Genomic DNA, 20,702 nt, shown 5'->3' with positions numbered 1-20,702 from the left:
ACCTGCCATTGCAGGGGATATGGGTTTAATTTCTGATCCGGGAAGGTCCCACATGCTAAGAAGCAACTAAAGCTGTGTGCCACAATTGCAAAAGCCATGCACGATGACCACGGAAGCCCTCACACCCAGAGCCCGTGCTCTGAAGTTAGAGAAGCGGCTGCAGTGAGGAGCCCGGCACCTCAGCTAGAGAGAAGCCCTCACTCGCTGCTACCAGACAAAGCCCACGTGCAACCACGAAGACTCGGTGTAGTAAAAAAACTGAGAAAATAAAATTAAAAAGTGATTACTTTTTAAAACACCATCCCCTTGATTAATAGTAATTTATAGAAGCAAAGAAATTTCTAATTAAAAAGCTGTAGTCATCATTTAATCAAATTGTGACATTTTATGAAAGATGAACCAGAAAGGGTCCAGAAAGCAAGGGGTGAATAATATCCTTAAAGTTACACATTTTAACTTCAAAATCATTACCCTTCCTATTAGTCATACTTGTTCTTAAGCTATGAATACATTTTGTTTTATCTTCTCTACTCACAAAAGTTGTTACCCAAGGTTACTCTTTGGCTCCAGAGCTTCTCCATGGCATTTTTCACCTCTGAGTTTCTAAGGGTGTAGATGAAAGGGTTTAATATGGGTGTTACCATGGTATAAAACACAGCCACCACTTTATCAATAGGGAAAATGATCATGGGCCGAAGGTATGCAAACATACAGGGTACAAAGAACAGGACCACTGCAGTAACATGGGAGGCTCAAGTGGAGAGAGCTTTCTGCTGTTCTGCAGTGCTGTGTGTTCTTAGAGAGCAAAGGATGAGCACATAGGACGTGATAAGAATAGAAGAGATGAGCATACACATCTGCCCACTGTTGGCAGCAACAAAAAGACCACAGATGTGAGTGTCCATGCAGGAGCGTTTCAGCAGAAGGAAAAGGTCACAGGTGAAATGGTCAGTGACACTGGGGCCACAGAAGGGCAACCAGACTATAAAAAGAATTTGGATCAGAGCATGAAGAAATCCTCCAGCCCCAGGCATGGCTACCAGGAGGCCACGCACTTGCCTGTTCATTGTGTGGCTTGCAGATAGCCACAAAGCGGTCATAGGCCATCACCGTGAGCAAGAGGATCGCAACTCCTCCAAAGAAATGCTCTGCAAAGACCTGAGTCATACACCCACTGAAGGAGATGGCTTTCTTTTGAGCAAGTAAGTCAAATATCATCTGGGGGGCCATGGTAGAAGAGCAGCAGTGGTCTATGAAGGACAAGAAAGACAGGAAAAAAAATATGTGGGGGAACCTAAGGCTCTGCTAGTGGTGACTGTCACAATGATGAGTAGGTTGCCAGCCACAGTGAAAAAGTAGATGAGGGTAAACAGAGCGAACAAGAGTTTCTGTACATCTGGGTTCTGTGTCAGGCCAAGCTGGAGGAATTTCGTCACATTGTTCATTTGCTCCATGAATCCAGTCTGGCATTGAGATAACTGATTTCTCTGAGAATAGCACAGGGGTTACAATTGTGAGGATCAATTTAGACCAATCTCAGTAAATTTTCTCAGAATTACTTTTTGTAAGACTTATAAAAACATGAAGTAGATAAACCCAAGACTTAAACTTGGGCCATATTATTATTAGCCACAAAATGAACACATAACTGTCTTCTCTCTCTCACACACACAGCCCTACTCACCCACACATGCACAACACATTCACATACACAAACACAGTTTCATCACTGTTGACATTCCAGGCATCTTTCTATAATTGTACATTGATGGGTATCCCCCCCAAAATGCTCATGTATTTTCTCCTGTAGGAAAAGAGGAATAAAAGGAGGATCTGTACAAAGGAGCAGAGGCTTGAGTTCATGAGAATTTACTCCCTTGTTTCCCTTCTCTAGTCACTTGAGCTGATGAGGTTAAGCTGCAGAATTTAATCTTCTTACTTTTAACTAGTTCCAGGGTGAATATAAAACATCAGGTAAATTCAACTCAAAATTAGGGGTAATGTAGTTACACCTCAGAAAAAACTGAACTGATTGAATCCTTAAGGCTCCAGTAAGGTATAGCTTCTTTACCTAAGGTATACTTCTTAACAAGGTATAACTGAGGGCTTCCCTGGTGGCTCAGGTGGTAAAGAATCTGCCTGCAATGCAGGAGACCCTGGTTCAGTCCCTGGCTGGGGAAGATCCCCTGGAGAAAGAAATGGCAGCACACTCCAGTATTCCTATCTGGAGAATCCCAGGGACAGAGGAACATGGCGAGCTACAGTCCATGGGTTCACAAAGAATTGGACATAACTCAGCAACTGTACTTTCACTTTTGAGGTATAACTGGCAGTTAGATTTGTGAATTTATATTACATTCAAATAAAACTTTGTGAATTTATATTACATTCAAACTTTCTAAGATACCATCACACAAGAAGAAAAACGAATATTCTGAAACGGATAAAATAGCATGATGCGACTGAACTGAACTGAGCTGAATGCAATATCCCCCGGATTTATTTGAAACATTGAGTCACTCAGTTCAGTTCAGCTGCTCAGTCATGTCCGACTCTTTGAAGCCCCATAAACCGCAGCACGCAGGCCTCCCTGTCCATCACCACCACCCGAAGTCTACCCAAATCCATGTCCACTGAGTCGGTGATGCCATCCAACCATCTCATCTCTGTTGTCCCCTTCTCCTCCTGCCCTCAATCTTTCCCAGCATCAGGGTTTTTTCCAATGAGTCAGCTCTTCGCTGGCCAGAGTATTGGAGTTTCAGCTTCAACATCAGTCCTTCCAATGAACACCCAGGACTGATCCCCTTTAGGATGGACTGGTTGGGTCTCCTTGCAGTCCAAGGGACTCTCAAGAGTCTTCTTCAACACCACAGTTCAAAAGCATCAATTCTTCAGCGCTCAGCTTTCTTTATAGTTGGAGAATTTTTTATCATGTTTAGGTTTCAGAAGAATTTTGCAAATCAAGCTCAGTTTAGGGAGGACTATGAAAAATTCTCTAGATCTCTTTAGAAAACAGGTACTCTTAAGGTAAGGAAACTAAAGCATTATAATTTGTTTACCAGTATGTGTTCTGTGCAGTCAGGTATTTCTAAATTCTATTTTCACTGATTAGCAGCTATGTGATGTTATGTACAGACCTTACTCTTACTGCACCTAAACTTTTTCATATACAAATTGAGAAAAATAACAGATAGTATGGAGGAATTGAAGAATATTATTATTATATAGGTCAAAATGCTATACTAAAAGTAAAATGCATAACTTTCCACATACTCCAAATTTGTGATGAGTATAAAAGTGAAGAAACAGACATATCATTATTCTCATCCTTGAAATACTTGATAATTATAGTATTTAGAAAGAACACAAATAAAGAGAGAAAATAAGTGAATTAAGTAATCAACTCAAGAGGTTAGAAAAGCAACTAATTGTATTCAGAAAAAGTTGAATGCAGAAATCAATGTATTAAATAATAGAAAACTAGTAGACTATAAATGAATTCAAATGGTTTTTTAGAGTTTTAAAAATATGAATGAAATAAATGAGCAGATAAGCTCAATAAGAGGCAAGTATGGTCAAACTGTAAAAGGCCATTATTTTTAAAGAAAATTTGAAGAAATATTATGTGTAGTTCATAAAAGATTTTTTAACAACTGAATAGATATTTTTCAAATAAAGCCTATCTTTTATGCCATCATCAAGTAAAATAAAAAGAGATAGAGAAAAAAGGGTAGCATGCATTAAAAACTTTCAATAAAACAGATTTCTTCAAAAACAGAAAATCAAAAGAACAAATATATATATATATCTAATCTCTAGGTGGGAAGAGCATTTTAAGCAAAATTCAGTGCTATAAAAACTAGGACAAAGCTAACAGATTTAACTACATAAAGGTATAGAACACATTGGAAAACTATTTGCAACAAGTATGATAGATAAGTATTATCATAGATGTAGTTTTTACCAAAAAAGTTCTACCTACACAATTATAAAAATTAAGAAAACTTTTTAATGAAAAGAAAATTCTTAGAAAAGAACATTAGATCCCTTAAAAAAATCCCTATTTCATAAGCCATCAAGGAAATGCAATTTAAAAACAGTGAAATACTTTAAATTGGAAAATGAGCAAAACTTTATGATAGTTATATTAGTACTGTGTTGATGAAAAATATTCTGGAAAGAAGTTTGCCTTTGTATAACAAGGGCTTTTTAATTGGTCATGCCCCTTGATCCAGTACTCCTTATTCTTCGGAATCTATTCTGCATAAAGATTATGGACAAAAACTGTGCATGCAGGCTATATTTCATATTTTGTATGATAATGAAACTTTGCAAACAATTCAAGTGTCTACATAAAGAGGAACAATTAAGCAAATTATAGTTATGAAATATCAGGTGAACATTGAGGTTATTTATAAGAAAAACTAATGGTGTGAAAAAATTCTTCCAACATAATATTAAGTAGAAAACACAAGATACTAGGCAACTTCTTTATTATGATCTAAATGGTCCAAAATGACGTATAAACATAGAAAAGTACCTGAAAGAAATGCTCTAAAGACTAGTAATGCTTATTTGGATTATGGATTTAAGATAAATTTTGTATTCTTTTAAAATTTTTCTGATCTGAATTTCCTACAAAGAGAATATATTACCTTTATAATAAGAAAAATAATTTAATAAAAGAGACAATATTCTGTGTGACTCCTTTTCTCAGTATGTTGGTCACTATTTATAAAAGTCTGTGACAGTAAAAAGAGATGTTTAAACCTACTGCTGCTGCTGCTAAGTCGCTTCAGTCATGTCTGACTCTGTGCCACCCCATAGACGGCAGCCCGCCAGGCTCCTCTGTCCCCGGGACTCTCCAGGCAAGAGCACTGGAGTGGGCTGCCATTTCCTTCTCCAATGCATGCATGCATGCATGCTAAGTTGCTTCAGTCATGTCCAACTCTGTGCCACCCCCTGGACAGCAGCCCACCAGGCTCCTCCGTCCACAGGATTCTCCAGGCATGAATACCGAAGTGTTTAAACCTAACTCACCTGTGATTTGAATACCCTAGTATGAGATGGTTGGCATCACCGATTCAGTGGACATGAACTTGGGCACTTTCTGGGAGATGTTGAAGGACAGAGAAGACTGGCGTGCTCCTTGGGTTCGCAAAGAGTTGGACGTGGTGACTGAACAGCAACAACAAGGTATCACCTTGAGAAAACGTGATCAAGAGACCGCAGATTGTACTTACCTCTTCAGATGCATTTGGGAAATAAGTGACATGCTCATTTCACAACGAGGTGTTACTTGTAGAGCGATCATTGACCTATCAACAACTGCTGCTTTAAAGTTTATTCACTTTTTGTCTTAAATGGAATTTTCCTTTTCCTTACTTAATGACTTGAAAATGACTGCTGAAAGAGAATTCTTAAATAATGATGAGTTCATGGACTGGGTTTTAGGTTTGCTTTATTGGCTCATACCATTATGTGAGTGAGGCACACACATCTTGGCTCAGATAACAAATTTCTTTATTCTGAGACCTTCCAAAGTGTTCGGCTTCAAAGGAAAGTGATGGGAAAAAAGCCTAACCATTGGAGGAAATTTCCATTTATGCCATTTGTCAGTCTTTCTTGTGCCCAGAGGAAGTGTATTAAAAAAAGCCACTTGACCTGAGATCTATCCTGACTTAAAGCCCTCGAAATAGCACACTGTTAAAGTAGAAAAATTAGGAATTGCAAGCACCATAAAATCAGCAACAAATAAAAGTTGATTAGAAGTAGCAATTCTCTGAGGTTAGCTCTTTCAAATCTTTTTCTCACTAAGCTTTTGCTCAGCCTATAGATATCTTCTTTGGTTCCTAGGAGTCTGGATCCAAATGTTTTGGAGGCTCAAAACCACACAGCTTCTGTGATCTGGGGATGGTTACGCTTATATGGTCTTCCTGGGTTCATCTTTACCAACACTTTCAAGTGTGGTGACAGGGAAATATTTAAATAAGTATTACTCGAGTGCAAGGAGTTAGGGAATCTCTGATCTCTCAACTCCCAGAGGATTAGAACTAGCAGCTTCAACCAAGATGGCAGCCACACCAATTTATCCGTTCTCTCTTGTGGCCATGGCATCTGTGATTAAGGAGATGAGAGACAGGCATCTGGGCTGGGTTTGCAGCCCCTCTATGACTGTGTTTAGAAAATGATCTTGGACTCTGGGACCCAAGGCACAGAGGTCCTAGTCATGGGATAATGGATGCATGAGATCCCTAGTGTTCATCAGTTCAGTTCAGTTCAGTCACTCAGTTGTGTCCAACTCTTTGCAACCCCATGAACTTCAGCATGCCAGGCCTCCCTGTCCATCAGCAAAACAGCCTTATTCATACCTGTCTCACAAAATCCCATGGATGGAGGAGGCTGGTGTCCATGGGGTTGCAAAGAGTCGGACACGACTGAGCGACTTCACTTTCACTTTCACTCACAGAGTTGGAGGAGGGATTGAGGAAGACAACGTGTGGAAATATCTAATGCCCTGTAGATAAAGGCATGTAGGCTAGAGCAGCTCAGATGGTAAAGAATTTGCCTGCAACGCAGGGGATCTGGGTTCAGTCCTTGAGTTGAGAAGGTGCCCTGGAGAAGGGAATGGCAACCCAATCCAGTATTCTCGCCTGGAGAATTCCATGGACAGAGGAGCCTAGGGGGCTACAGTCCTTGGGATTGCAAAGAGTCAGGCACGACTGAGCAACTGCCAGCCTAGAGAAACTGCTTTTAGTAATAGAATAGTGAGTCATGATTAACTGTAAGAGTTTGCTGCCTCTTCTATTTGCTAACTGTGTGATCTTGGGCAAGTCCCTCAGCCTCTTTCTTTATACCTGAGTTCTCACACTTGTAAGAGGAGGGCGATAGGAGTACCTGTCACAGGATATTGTGGGGTTTCTATGAGTTAGCACATGTAAAGTGCTTACAACGGTGCTTGGTGTAAAGCAAAAGCTCATTGGTGTCTGTTGTCCCTTTCTGTATAGGAAACCAGAGCACACGGCTTGACTGATTCAAGTTTCTGCAAAGAATTGTCTCAACTCACATACATGGCTTCTTTATTCTTAACGGTTTGTAGAGTCTGGTTGGTAGAATTTTTTAATACAGAAATTAAGAGAGAAGGAAAGTTAAGTTTTAAAGTATTGAATACTGATTCATAAGTCATTATAGTTCAGAAATCTATGGATGTTCAGCCATCTCTCACTAAAAAATCTGACAGTGTAGTTGAGTCCTAGGAAGGTTGTAGGAGATTCAGGAAATGTGGATGCAATGAGAACTGACAGATACTGAGCACTCTGTATTTACATCACAGTGTTACATGTGGTATTTCATCTAATTCTCACATAATCTCCATGTGGGATATATTAACCCTGCTTTATGTAAATGAAAATTGATGCTTACTTTGAGTATTTTTTGACCAAGATCTAAAAGCTAATAAGTAGACGTTGGATTGAAATACAAGCTGGTCTAATTTCTAAGCTTGAGCTCTAACAATTAGGTTATTGTAGGGCACTGGACATTGATTCCATGATGAGTTTCATCCACTGGGATTGGTGGGGGAGGAGGTGGTGATTCAGACCAGCTGTGCATTATTTAAAGGCTTTGCTTTCACCACCAGCGGCAGGAAGGACGTATTCCTCAGACAGACCCCCTGTGTAGCACTGATCAGAAAGGACCATTGAGAAAAGAGAATATTTCCCATCTTCCTTTCCACATTTGGCCCCCATCTGGGATGTCTTCCTAAGCACTCTGTTGGGAGTTTTCATTCTGGAAATTTCCTGATGCTTTCAGAGTAGAAGGGAAGACTGAGCAGATATTCATACCTAGGACCAGGGATATCAATGGGACATGGTGGAGTCCTAGAGAAATAATATACCAAAGACATGAACCTGGGTATTGATAATCAATTCTATTTACTGTAAGATTTCAGCTTATCACTGAACTTATCAGAACCTGCAAAACAGCTTAAGGACAGCTTAAATAAATAGGGGTTATTGGGAGTAACACCAAAAAATAGAATATAAAATTATCCATTAGTGCTTTATGCATAAAAAATTTTCCTGAAATAAGTTGAGAGAAAATTTTGCATTTCTCCACTACTACAATACTATTAATCATCATTTATTGAATCCTGGTTAAGCTGTATAATCTTGGGTAAGTTATTTAACTTCTCTGTGCCTCAGTTTCCACTATCTTATAAAGAGATAATAATAGTACCTCATAGGTTGATTAGAGTCAAGTTAGGTACTTAGGTACTATCTTGGGATATGGGATTGAAGATGAGTGTTTTTCAAAATGGGAGAAAGTTGGTCATATTTAAATACCAGTGGAAAGAACTAAAAGAGAGGAGATGAGGGAGGGTGAGAAATTGGGGGAGAGGAAGAGAAGAGGAAGGAGGAAGGGAAGGGAAATGGGAGGGGGAAGGGAAGGAGAGAGAAAGTTATAGATACAGGGGTGAGAAGGGAGTAATTAATAGAGGCGTATTAGGTATGGCAGACAGTTGTCCACAGAGTAGTTATTTCTCATCTTCTTTCTTTCAGCCAAAGCTCCCTTTGTTCTGGTGCCAGGGGGCCATGTGTTTGGGGAAACTGTGGTCCAACCCCAGTTCATAGTGTGAATCTGAATTAGTTTAAGTAATTATGACTGTTTTTCTCCTTTCTAGTGATAAACTTAGGGATAGGCATGTGACACAATTATAGCTAAGAAAAAAAGCTATGGATATTCTTTTAAAAAATTTGATTGAAATTTAGTTGATTTACAATATTGTGTTAATTTCTTCTGTACAGCAAAGTGGCTATATATATATATATTCTTTTCCATTATGACTTGTCACAAGATATTGAATATAGTTCCTGGTGCTAAATAGTATGACCTTGTTTATCCATCCTGTTAATAACAGTTTGCCTCTGCTAATCCTGAACTCCCATTCTGTTCCTTCCCTCCCCTACCCACCTTCCTCCCTGGCAACCACAGCTCTGTTCTCTAGGTCTCTGAGTCTGTTTCTGTCTTGTAGTTTTGTTCATTCGTGTCATCTGTAATTTTTTTATTAAAATTTTTATTGGCGTATAGATGAGTCACAAGGTTGTGTTAGTTTCAGGTGTATAGCAAAGTGAAGCAATTATACATACACATACACCCACGCATTTCTTGGTGTCATATTTTAGAGTCCACATATAAGTGGTGTCGTATGGTATTTATGTTTCTCTTTCTGACTTACTTTTCTTAGTATTACCATTTCTAGGTCCATCCATGTTGCTGCAGATGGCATCGTTTCATTCGTTTTGAAGGTTGAATAATATTCTGCGGCATATATGTACCAGATCTTTCTTTATGCATTCCTCTGTTCATGGACATTTAGGCTGTTTCCTTGTATTGGCCGTTGTAAGTACTGTTGCTATGAGCGTAGGAGTGCCTGTATCTTTTCGAGTTCATTTTGTCTGAGTATATGCTCAGAAGTGGGATTGCTGTGTCCTGTGGCAACTCTAGTTGTGTTTCTTTGAGAAACCTCCATCCTATTTTCCACAGTGGCTGCACCAATGTACGTTCCCACCCACTTAGTAGGAGGGCTCCCTTTTCTCCACATGTGGGTGCACTTCAGAGTGCTGCTTCTCTGTTCCTAATAAGAGTCTTGAAGGCAATTTATTTTCTTTTCCGAATAATGCTTTTTCGCAGGGGAATGCCAGAATTGCCAGTTACGGGTAATCAGTGGGATTTTGGACTGAGCAGTTAGCTGAAACACTAAAAAGAACACACTGAAGGGTGATTTGCTAGCTTGTAATTGGACTTCACCTGAAACTGCTTTTTCTTATTTAAGGACATGCATTATTGAGATCTAAAACACCCCAAATTATGTCAGATAGTCATCCTAGTATGTCGGGAAATGAGCAGAATTATTTTATCAAATAGGAAATCAAATGTAAGAATATGTGAACGCAGCAGTCACTGCATGTGTGAACAATGGCTGGTTCGCCCTCGAGCCCTACATTAGGGCCTCCTGAAGAATATCAAAACCTCATGGCTGAAGGAGTCCCTCCCTATGATCAGTTATTGGAGGATGCCTAAAATCAGTATTATTTACGAATGGTGGCTCAAGAGTGAAAAGCCGTCTCTCAGTCTGGTAAGTAGCAGCATAGAAACCAATTCACTGGAGAGGAAAATGTAAATCTACTCAACGAATAGAATTAAGAGTGCTGTTCTTTGTGGAATGAGAAGTGGATTATAATGGTAGTGGCATCAGATGGATTGTACTGATTTTTACTAAGTATCCAATGGATTCGTAATAGAGTCTGCAAAATGGGCCTTACGATAACTGGAGGATAAGGGGAACCCTGGATTATATCAAATGAGGGGATCTGAGTGAAAATTAATTCAATAGAAAGATCAGATCAGATCAGATCAGATCAGTTGCTCAGTCGTGTCCGACTCTTTGCGACTCCATGAATCGCAGCACGCCAGGCCTCCCTGTCCATCACCAACTCCTGGAGTTCACTCAGACTCACGTCCATTGAGTCCGTGATGCCATCCAGCCATCTCATCCTCGGTTGTCCCCTTCTCCTCCTGCCCCCACTCCCTCCCAGCATCAGAGTCTTTTCCAATGAGTCAACTCTTCGCATGAGGTGGCCAAAGTACTGGAGTTTCAGCTTTAGCATCATTCCTTCCAGAAGAAATCCCAGGGTTGATCTCCTTCAGAATGGACAGGTTGGATCTCCTTGCAGTCCAAGGGACTCTCAAGAGTCTTCTCCAACACCACAGTTCAAAAGCATCAATTCTTCAGCGCTCAGCCTTCTTCACAGTCCAACTCTCAGATCCATACATGACCACAGGAAAAACCATAGCCTTGACTAGCCAGATATTACAATTGTTGCTAAAAAGGGAGCCAATAAATAAATCATAATGTACCTGTTTTTTTGGGTTAATAGAGGAATAACTGGTAGGATTAATTTGATTTCAGTGAAGTCTGTGACAATACTGATTTTGATAATCAAACTTGTTAGGACATTGAATTAAAATCTCACCATGATATTCATCTGATGATAGCTGATTTGTTAGAAGAAGAACTAGAGTTAGTTAACAATCTATGAATTGTTATATAATCAATATATTGATACCTTTCATAAAGTTTAAGCTTTAGTTATGGCAGGAGATAAAACAGTTATCAAACTCATGCATCCTTATGAACAAGTGTGTGGTGAAATATTTGGTTAACTGAAATGCTTCTTTTAAAAATGCCTACACCTCATTTGATGATACCATGTATTAGCAGTTTGGCAGGTGTCCATCTGTTTTTTTCTGTTCTATAAATGATATATGCAGGAGATGAATAATTATGAGTGATTTTAATGTAGTGGCTTGACCAGGAGTCAGAGGGATAGAATCTGTGGATTTCTGGGGCATGGTTTTCTGAAAAGTCTCAGAAATTTAATATAGCATTGGATATATTAAATACTATATATAATATAGTATTGGCAGTCTTATCCAATATAATGTGCTAAGTCGCCTCAGTCATGTCCTACTCTTTGCAACCCTATGGGCTATAGCCCACCAGGCTCCTCTTTCCATGGGGTTCTCCAGGCGGGAATACTGGGGTGGCTTGCCATGCTCTCCTCCAGGAGGTCTTCTTGACCCAGAGATTAGCCCTGCATCTCTTGGGTCTCCTGCATTGGAAGGTGGGTTCTTTACCACTAGCACCATCTGGGAAGCCCATCCAGTACAATACAACAGGAAAATAAAATGAAAGGTATAAAGATGGGAAAGTAAAATATAAGACCATCGTTATTCACAGATATTATAATTTTATATATAGACTCAAGGGCTCAGCTGAGCGGAAGAGAGAACTGAGTTGTCAGATGACAGAGGAGTGAATAAATTAATAAGCCACAAATGAAAGCAGCAGCCTTAATCATTTGCTGACATAGTATAAGTGACAGGTTAAAACTAGAGTAAGTATCATCTTCCCCCTGTTCCATTATCCCCCATGAAACGTTGTGTAGTCAAGAGTCAGGTGGATTAGCACAGATATGGGAGTCGTCTCACTGTTGAGGGAGCCCTGAGCAAAAGTTTCCCAGAATTTTATAGACCTGGCACAGGGGAGAGGATGAAGGCATGGAAAGGGGAAAGGACTACAGGAGTGGATGTAAGATGTAAATCCTATCTTACCAGTAATTATATAAAATAGAAATGGTTTAGCACTCCAACTAATAGGCAGAGATTGGCAGAATGGACAAAATCGTGATTCATATATATTTTCTCTACAAGCTTCATAATTCAAAGACACAGATAAGTGGAAAGTGAAAGTGGCAAGAAATAAATATTATGGAAATAGTAACAAAAAGAGGGGTGAAAGAACAGGCAATACAAATATAGGACAAAATAAACTTTAGGCCATAAATTGTTGTATAGACCAAGAGACATTTTATAATGATTAAGCAGTCAGTTACTCAAGATGTAATAGTCTTGAACCTATATGTATTTCAACCTCCTCTGGTGACCTCAGTCAGTGAGTACATTTTCTTAGGGATATTCCACCTGGATGAAACGCCATGGTGGCATCATTTAGAGTCCTTCGTGCCTCAGCTCTTGATACCCGAGGGCTTGCATGAAGAGCACTTTATCACACAGTTTTCCAGACCAAGAATGCAGGCTGTTAAAGTGCAGGGAAAGACCCAATCAGGTGAAAATGTGTTGTTCATGGATGAATTCTCCCAAATATCTGCTTCTAGGCAAAATCTTAAAAAAACAGAGATAATTAATTCCCGGGAGGATAATGCCTTAGATAGAAAGGTTGGCTCTTTGATGTTCTCAGTATCCTCTCTAAACACTAAGATTCATGGAGAAGATGTTTCCTCATTTTAAGAGAAGCCTAAGAAGGGCTTGTTAGGTAACAGAAATATCTGAGTCTCTTCTATATCCATAGACTAGGTTCTGAAGATCAGAAGATTCCTCCTAGTACCTAAGACTTCGGGTTTCAAATTCAATATAGCATTTTCTTTTTTTTTTTAAATTTTTTATTTTTTTTAAATTTTAAAATCTTTAATTCTTACATGCGTTCCCAAACATGAACCCCCCCTCCCACCTCCCTCCCCACAACATCTCTCTGGGTCATCCCCATGCACCAGCCCCAAGCAAGCTGCACCCTACGTCAGACATGGACTGGCGATTCAATTCTTACATGACAGTATATATGTTAGAATTCTCATTCTCCCAAATCATCCCACCCTCTCCCTCTCCCTCTGAGTCCAAAAGTCCGGTATACACATCTGTGTCTTTTTTCCTGTCTTGCATACAGGGTCGTCATTGCCATCTTCCTAAGTTCCATATATATGTGTTAGTATACTGTATTGGTGTTTTTCTTTCTGGCTTACTTCACTCTGTATAATTGGCTCCAGTTTCATCCATCTCATCAGAACTGATTCAAATGAATTCTTTTTAACGGCTGAGTAATACTCCATTGTGTATATGTACCACAGCTTTCTTATCCATTCATCTGCTGATGGACATCTAGGTTGTTTCCATGTCCTGGCTATTGTGAACAGTGCTGCGATGAACATTGGGGTACATGTGTCTCTTTCTATTCTGGTTTCCTCCGTGTGTATGCCCAGCAGTGGGATTGCTGGGTCATAAGGTAGTTCTATTTGCAATTTTTAAAGGAATCTCCACACTGTTCTCCATAGTGGCTGTACTAGTTTGCATTCCCACCAACAGTGTAGGAGGGTTCCCTTTTCTCCACACCCTCTCCAGCATTTATTGCTTGCAGATTTTTGGATCACAGCCATTCTGACTGGTGTGAAGTGGTACCTCATTGTGGTTTTGATTTGCATTTCTCTAATAATGAGTGATGTTGAGCATCTTTTCATGTGTTTGTTAGCCATCCGTATGTCTTCTTTGGAGAAATGTCTATTTAGTTCTTTGGCCCATTTTTTGATTGGGTCGTTTATTTTTCTGGAATTGAGCTGCAGAAGTTGTTTGTATATTTTTGAGATTAGTTGTTTGTCAGTTGTTTCATTTGCTATTATTTTCTCCCATTCAGAAGGCTGTCTTTTCACCTTGCTTATATTTTCCTTTGTTGTACAGAAGCTTTTAATTTTAATTAAATCCCATTTGTTTATTTTTGCTTTTATTTCCAGAATTCTGGGAGGTGGATCATAGAAGATCCTGCTGTGATTTATGTCTGACAGTGTTTTGCCTATGTTCTCCTCTAGGAGTTTTATAGTTTCTGATCTTACATTTAGATCTTTAATCCATTTTGAGTTTATTTTTGTGTACGGTGTTAGAAAGTGATCTAGTTTCATTCTTTTACAAGTGGTTGACCAGTTTTCCCAGCACCACTTGTTAAAGAGATTGTCTTTACTCCATTGTCTATTCTTGCCTCCTTTGTCAAAGATAAGGTGTCCATATGTGTGTGGATTTATCTCTGTTCTGGAAGTTTTGGCCACAGCAATCAGAGCAGAAAAAGAAATAAAAGGAATCCAAATTGGAAAAGAAGAAGTAAAACTCTCACTGTTTGCAGATGACATGATCCTCTACATGGAAAACCCTAAAGACTCCACCAGAAAATTACTAGAGCTAATCAATGAATATAGTAAAGTTGCAGGATATAAAATCAACACACAGAAATCCCTTGCATTCCTATACACGAATAATGAGAAAGTAGAAAAAGAAATTAAGGAAACAATTCCATTCACCATTGCAACGAAAAGAATAAAATACTTAGGAATATATCTACCTAAAGAAACTAAAGACCTATATATAGAAAACTATAAAACACTGATGAAAGAAATCAAAGAGGACACTAATAGATGGAGAAATATACCATGTTCATGGATCGGAAGAATCAATATAGTGAAAATGAGTATACTACCCAAAGCAATTTACAAATTCAATGCAATCCCTATCAAGCTACCAGCCACATTTTTCACAGAACTAGAACAAATAATTTCAAGATTTGTATGGAAATACAAAAAACCTCGAATAGCCAAAGCAATCTTGAGAAAGAAGAATGGAACTGGAGGAATCAACTTGCCTGACTTCAGGCTCTACTACAAAGCCACAGTCATCAAGACAGTATGGTACTGGCACAAAGACAGACATATAGATCAATGGAACAATATAGCATTTTCTTTTCTTTTGACTTGCTTTTCCAAGGTATTGAAGCATGCTGAATGTATTTAAATAAATTTGTATAATCTTGACAGAGATGCTTTCTGTAGAATTATCCAGGCAGTGGGGACTTGAGAAATATGCATGATTTGACATTACAAGTAATGGTTATTTCGTATTTCTGAATACCCTGGGTATTCTTCTTAACTACAGGAAACCACGGTAGGTGAACTAGAATTGCTGTGTATTTTATTGAGTTTCTATAGTGCTGCTTTTTTCCAAGGGATTTTTACAGTGAAAATCATTAAAGATTTATTCTCTGATATTTTATGGGGGATTACTTTTAGATACCCTGGGATCTTTAGCAGAAATATTTGTTCTCCTTCCTGTATATGGATTTATTTATAAGTTATCCAGAATAGGATTACAATCTGTGGATTCTGAAGACAATTTTTAAGTCCGCATGGGACTGAGGGGAATGTCAGCATTTAGATTATGTTTTTTGAAGGAATTTGTCAGCTCATATTGAATTCCAAATTGAGAATGTATAAATTTATAGCATTTACAAGGGAAAATGTACCCTTTGCTGTGGTTGGGGATACACATTAAACCCCAAGTTCTGAGGCACTTTTTATTCTGATTATTTTCCAACTTTCTTGGATCTTCTAACCAGGCAAGATCTTATTTCTGCTGAAGTGGATGTGGTCCCTTCATTATAACTGAACTTTCGCATCCCTGACCTAAGACTTAGACCTTTCTCTTAGAGAGTCAAGACACATATTGCTGAAGATAAGAGATGAAAGTTAATTTTCTTGGTCAGCCTAAGCTGATATATCTTTCCCCCTTGTATACACTGGACTTAAGTCATCTTATGGGAGGTAAGGTGTGGTGGGATAAAAAATCACTGTGTTGGGCATTAAAAGACTTGGATTCTTATTTACCACTAATCAGCCGTGTTTCCTCTCTGGGCTGCATCTTCCTTATCTTTAAAGAGCATATGAGTTGATAAAATGCAAGGTACTGGAAGAATTTTCTTTTAAACTTTTTATTTGTATTGGGGTAACACTGTTGTGATAGCTTCGGGTGACTCAGCCACACATATACGCGTGCCCTTTCTCCCCCCACTCCCCTCCCCTCCCGGGTGCCAGGCAACACTGAGCAGAGTTCCCTGTGCTATACAGTTCCGTGTGTTGATCCATTTTAAACCCAGCAGTGTGTACACGTGTATACCCGTGGCGGATTCATGTTGATGTATGGCAAAACCAATACAATATTGTAAAGTAAAAAAAATAAAAAATAAATCCAGCAGTATGTACACGTCTACCCAAAACTCTCTATCCCTTGGTACTGGAAGAATTTTAGGACACAAAAATTCTGAACTTGTTAAATAGATCCCGAACTCATTAACGTCTGACTGTACATCACACAGTTTAGCCAAATAACTGCCATGTATTACACATGGTCACTTTGTCCAAACTCTGACATGGCTGATTCCAAGAAGTAAACTAGACCTATACTGGAGAGCTAAGAGAGATGTTGTGGGGAGGGAGGTGGGAGGGGGGTTCATGTTTGGGAACGCATGTAAGAATTAAAGATTTTAAAATTTAAAAAAAAAATAAAGAGCTAGAGGTAGACATCCTCATTTTTTAATACAGACTGCTCTATTTTATTTTGGTATCATGACTCGGGCAAGTGGTTTACCTTCTAACCGCATTTCCTTCTCTTTAAAGTAGATAATAGTTTACCAACCTCACAGGATTGTTGTGAAGGTCTTGTAAATGGAATAGTGAATGTAAAGCTGTTAGTATAGCCTGAATACAGCAAAGGCGCAACATCATTTAATTAATTGATTATTGTAAGAATCATATGGTGAAAATTAATCTCTGCATTCTATTAAGAATGAGAAAACAGCAGATTTATAGTAAAAGTTTATATTTCATAATGTGTGAGTATATGAAATTTAAACAAGTGATAAAGGTTTCTCTGTTTGGAAGGAAGTTTGTTTAAGTTCTTGCCTATCAACTGCAGTATGAATGCCCTTATAAGAGAAAAGAATTACTCCGTGAGATTAACACTTTATTTCTCATTTCTCCAAAAATATGTATTGTAGAGGATTTGAATGTTAATAGGCACAGCTTAGTCTAGTACAGAGGAAGAAAGTGATCATGCGTTTGAGTCTATCTGTTAATAGAGGATATCAAAGACATTGATAAGATAGAACTATTTTTAACTTGTGTCCCGATTACGTCAAGGTTTGCAAGAAGCTGAAACCATAAGTGAAATAATAAAAATGAATGAGTCATATTTGAGGTTTTCTATGTGATTTTGATCATGAAATCCAACCTTTGGTACAGGCCTTCAGGAAATTATAAAAACGTATTATTAGGTTCTTGGTTCCCCCAAGGGCCATCTTCTCTAGGGAAGAACTGACAATTAGAAGTACATTCAACTTGTTCCTCAGGTATTCTTTTCCCTGGAAGGATTCTCTGATGCACTGACCTATCCAGAAGGGAGACCACTATCCTGGGGCTTGAAACTCTAAAGCCAGCTTCTCAATGAAGAGTTGATGGGATCATCTGTAAGAGCTTTCCTTTCCACATACCTCATTATTCAACTTGACCATGTGTAACTGGGAGAACTCATTTTACTCTTCACTGCTTTTTTTTTTTTGCTTTAAGAGTATATAAAGAGAATAATGGAGTCTGAGATACAGGAAAAAGTGAACATTAATAATGTCATTATTAATGTCCCATAAAACTTCATTTTATATGCTACCTTAAAGCTTAATTGAATAATATGTGTATTCCTCATCAAGTAAGTTGAAATAGACTTTGTAGTAAACTGACTGGTTTGATTATTCAGAGGACTTATTGGCTATAAGTATAAATGGTATAAGTTAAATGCAGAGGTCAATAATCTTTGCTTGGTAGAATAAAGATGGGATTTAGGGTAATTATGAGACCCATGGGGCAGTCAGGGCAGCCTCACCCCTCACAGTAATTTTCCCAAAGCAGTGAGCACCCAGCTCTGCCCCTACTCTGTGTCTAGCTGGTGAATTGATAACAATTTTGAGTACATTAGAGCAGTTAATTACATTCAGATATTTCTTGGGGTCCCATGATGTGTCAAAATACAATTCCCTATATCTGTTTCCTCATGCATATTCCAATCAATTTAAAATCACATAGTTTCAGCTTTAGAACTCTAAGACAAAACATGAAGATTATATTTAATTTCTAATCATACAATTAGTTATGTAAGCTATAGAAATTTGGAAAATACTGAAGAACATGGGAAATAAAATATCAACCATAATCTCAAATTCAGGAGCAAATGTCCTCAATGTATTAAATTATTTTTCTTACCAATCTTCTATACATATGTTTTAACATAGATTAGAAAAGTATATAAAATTTTATAAGTGAAATTTTTGTATTTGAACTTAATTTTTAAAAGATGTATATAAAATCTGTAGTCTTTAAATGCTAATTCAATAAGTATGTTCACTAAATTTTCCCCTATTTTTACATAATTTTTAAAATAGACTATTTTGTGATTTTTAAATTCATGTTATTTTGTGCATAAACTTTTAGATTAGCCTTCAAAATTGTTACTTCTAATGTCCAAATTATTCCAATAAATTGATGTTCCATTAAAGTATTTCAGACGCTATGGCCAAGGAAACTGAATTTCTTTCTTCTGGTTACTCTATGTCTTATAAAAAATAGTTTGAGATCAGAATAAAAAAAGACTAGGTCAACTAAAATAACTTTCAAGATACTATTCCTACAGAGTTTTGGGAAAAGCAAGATTCATCTGTGACATTATAAGAGTACTGTTAAAAGACAGAGTTTCCGTGTATTTCACTTTTTTACGGTTCTTTTTTCTTTTCTTTTAAAGGCAAAGCATTCTTTCCCAGAGTTTTTATTACCCACACCACGTAGATGGAGAATGAAAGGAATGTGACCGTATTCATTCTAGTAGGTCTTACGCAGAACCCCCAAATGCAAAAAAATAGTGTTTGTGGTGTTTTTGGTCTTGTACATGGTAACCCTGTCAGGCAACCTGCTCATTGTGGTTACCATTACCACCAGCCAGGCTCTGAACTCCCCCATGTACTTCTTCCTGACCCATCTTTCCTTGCTAGACACAATTTACTCTTCTTCTTCAGCTCCTAAGTTGATTGTGGACTCCCTTCAGGAGATCAAGACAGTGTCCTTTAATGGGTGTATGGCTCAAGTCTATGCAGAACACATTTTTGGTGCTGCTGAGATCATCCTGCTCACAGAGATGGCCTATGACCGCTACGTGGCCATCTGCAAGCCTCTGCACTACACGGCCATCATGAGCCACAGGCTGTGCCTCCTCCTGCTGGGGGTGGCCTGGACTGGAGGGTTTCTCCACGCAACCGTTCAGATCCTCTTTACAGTCCGGCTGCCCTTCTGTGGCCCCAATGTCATAGACCACTTCATGTGTGACTTGTACCCTTTGTTGAAACTTGTCTGTGTGGACACCCACATCCTTGGTCTCTTTGTTGCTGCCAACAGTGGATTCATCTGCCTGTTAAACCTCCTCCTCCTGTTGGTCTCCTATGTGGTCATCTTGTGCTCCCTAAAGAACTATAGCCTGGAGGGGAGACGCAGAGCCCTTTCTACGCGTGTCTCTCACATCACAGTAGTGGTCTTGTCTTTTGTGCCCTGTGTCTTTGTGCATCTTCGCCCAGTCACCACTCTGCCCATTGATAAGGCTGTTGCTGTCTTTTACACTATGGTGGCCCCTATGTTAAATCCTTTAATCTACACCCTCAGAAATGCTGAGGTAAAACGTGCTATGAAGAAACTCTGGAAGAAAAAAGTGAGTTCAGATAATAGTTAAACAGAATCATTAAACATTACAGATAGAAGTAATAGAGGTACTCTAGGCCAAGCCTCTTGATGAATATATCGAATCTAACATTGGAATGAATAATCCTTGCTGATAGCCACTTAAGCACAAAAACTAAAGCTTGGGTTGGAATCCAGACTTACTGTCTCCCAGCTCTCACTCTCCTTATCACAACTTAATGCTTCTTAATCAGTAAATACTTATCTATTAACAGGAAATCTGGAAATATCTTCAGAAGCTAGAAAGTACAAATCTAGAGTTTTGAATTGGTCTTATTATGTAACGTGGAGATGTGTTGGTTACTACTGATTATTAAAGAGTGCCTAATGATATTCCTTTACTTTGGACTCTGGCCTCAATATGGATTTTTGTGTGTGAATTTTCTTGTTCATTTAATCTTGTTTGTACAGTAAAAGAAATCCTATTTATGACATGCTTCTAAGACTAGCATTGTATTATGTATTTTCCATATTGTATTAGGTGGGGTCCAGTCAGAGAACAGAACAGAGTGATTTGAACCGGAAAAGTTCACGTGCAATCATTAGTTATGTCAGGGCGCTAACTATAAAAAGAGTAATGAGCTCTCTAGAAAGAAGCCCTTTGACTGAGAAATGAGTATCCAAAGAAGGAATTCATTTAGAATGTGGCCTTCCTTCCCAGGCCAGGACTTCACTCTTTGGAGAAAGTGTAGATTTTGCCCC

The 20,702-nt window shown here is 38.5% G+C and overlaps 1 protein-coding gene and 1 pseudogene across 1 annotated transcript; one reads left to right on the top strand and one right to left on the bottom strand.

The window, feature by feature from the left end:
- On the bottom strand, window positions 528-1,454 carry LOC102176713 (annotated as a pseudogene).
- On the top strand, window positions 19,062-19,992 carry LOC102191355 (olfactory receptor 4C12-like). Its single transcript, XM_005690225.2, is given in 2 exon segments — window positions 19,062-19,127; window positions 19,129-19,992. Coding segments are annotated over 2 exon segments (930 nt in total).

This window comes from Capra hircus, chromosome 15, assembly GCF_001704415.2.
Source record: "Capra hircus breed San Clemente chromosome 15, ASM170441v1, whole genome shotgun sequence".
Classification (NCBI taxonomy): Eukaryota; Metazoa; Chordata; class Mammalia; order Artiodactyla; family Bovidae; genus Capra; species Capra hircus.
Note: the sequence above shows the minus strand (reverse complement) of the source record. Positions and strands in the feature narration are given on the sequence as shown.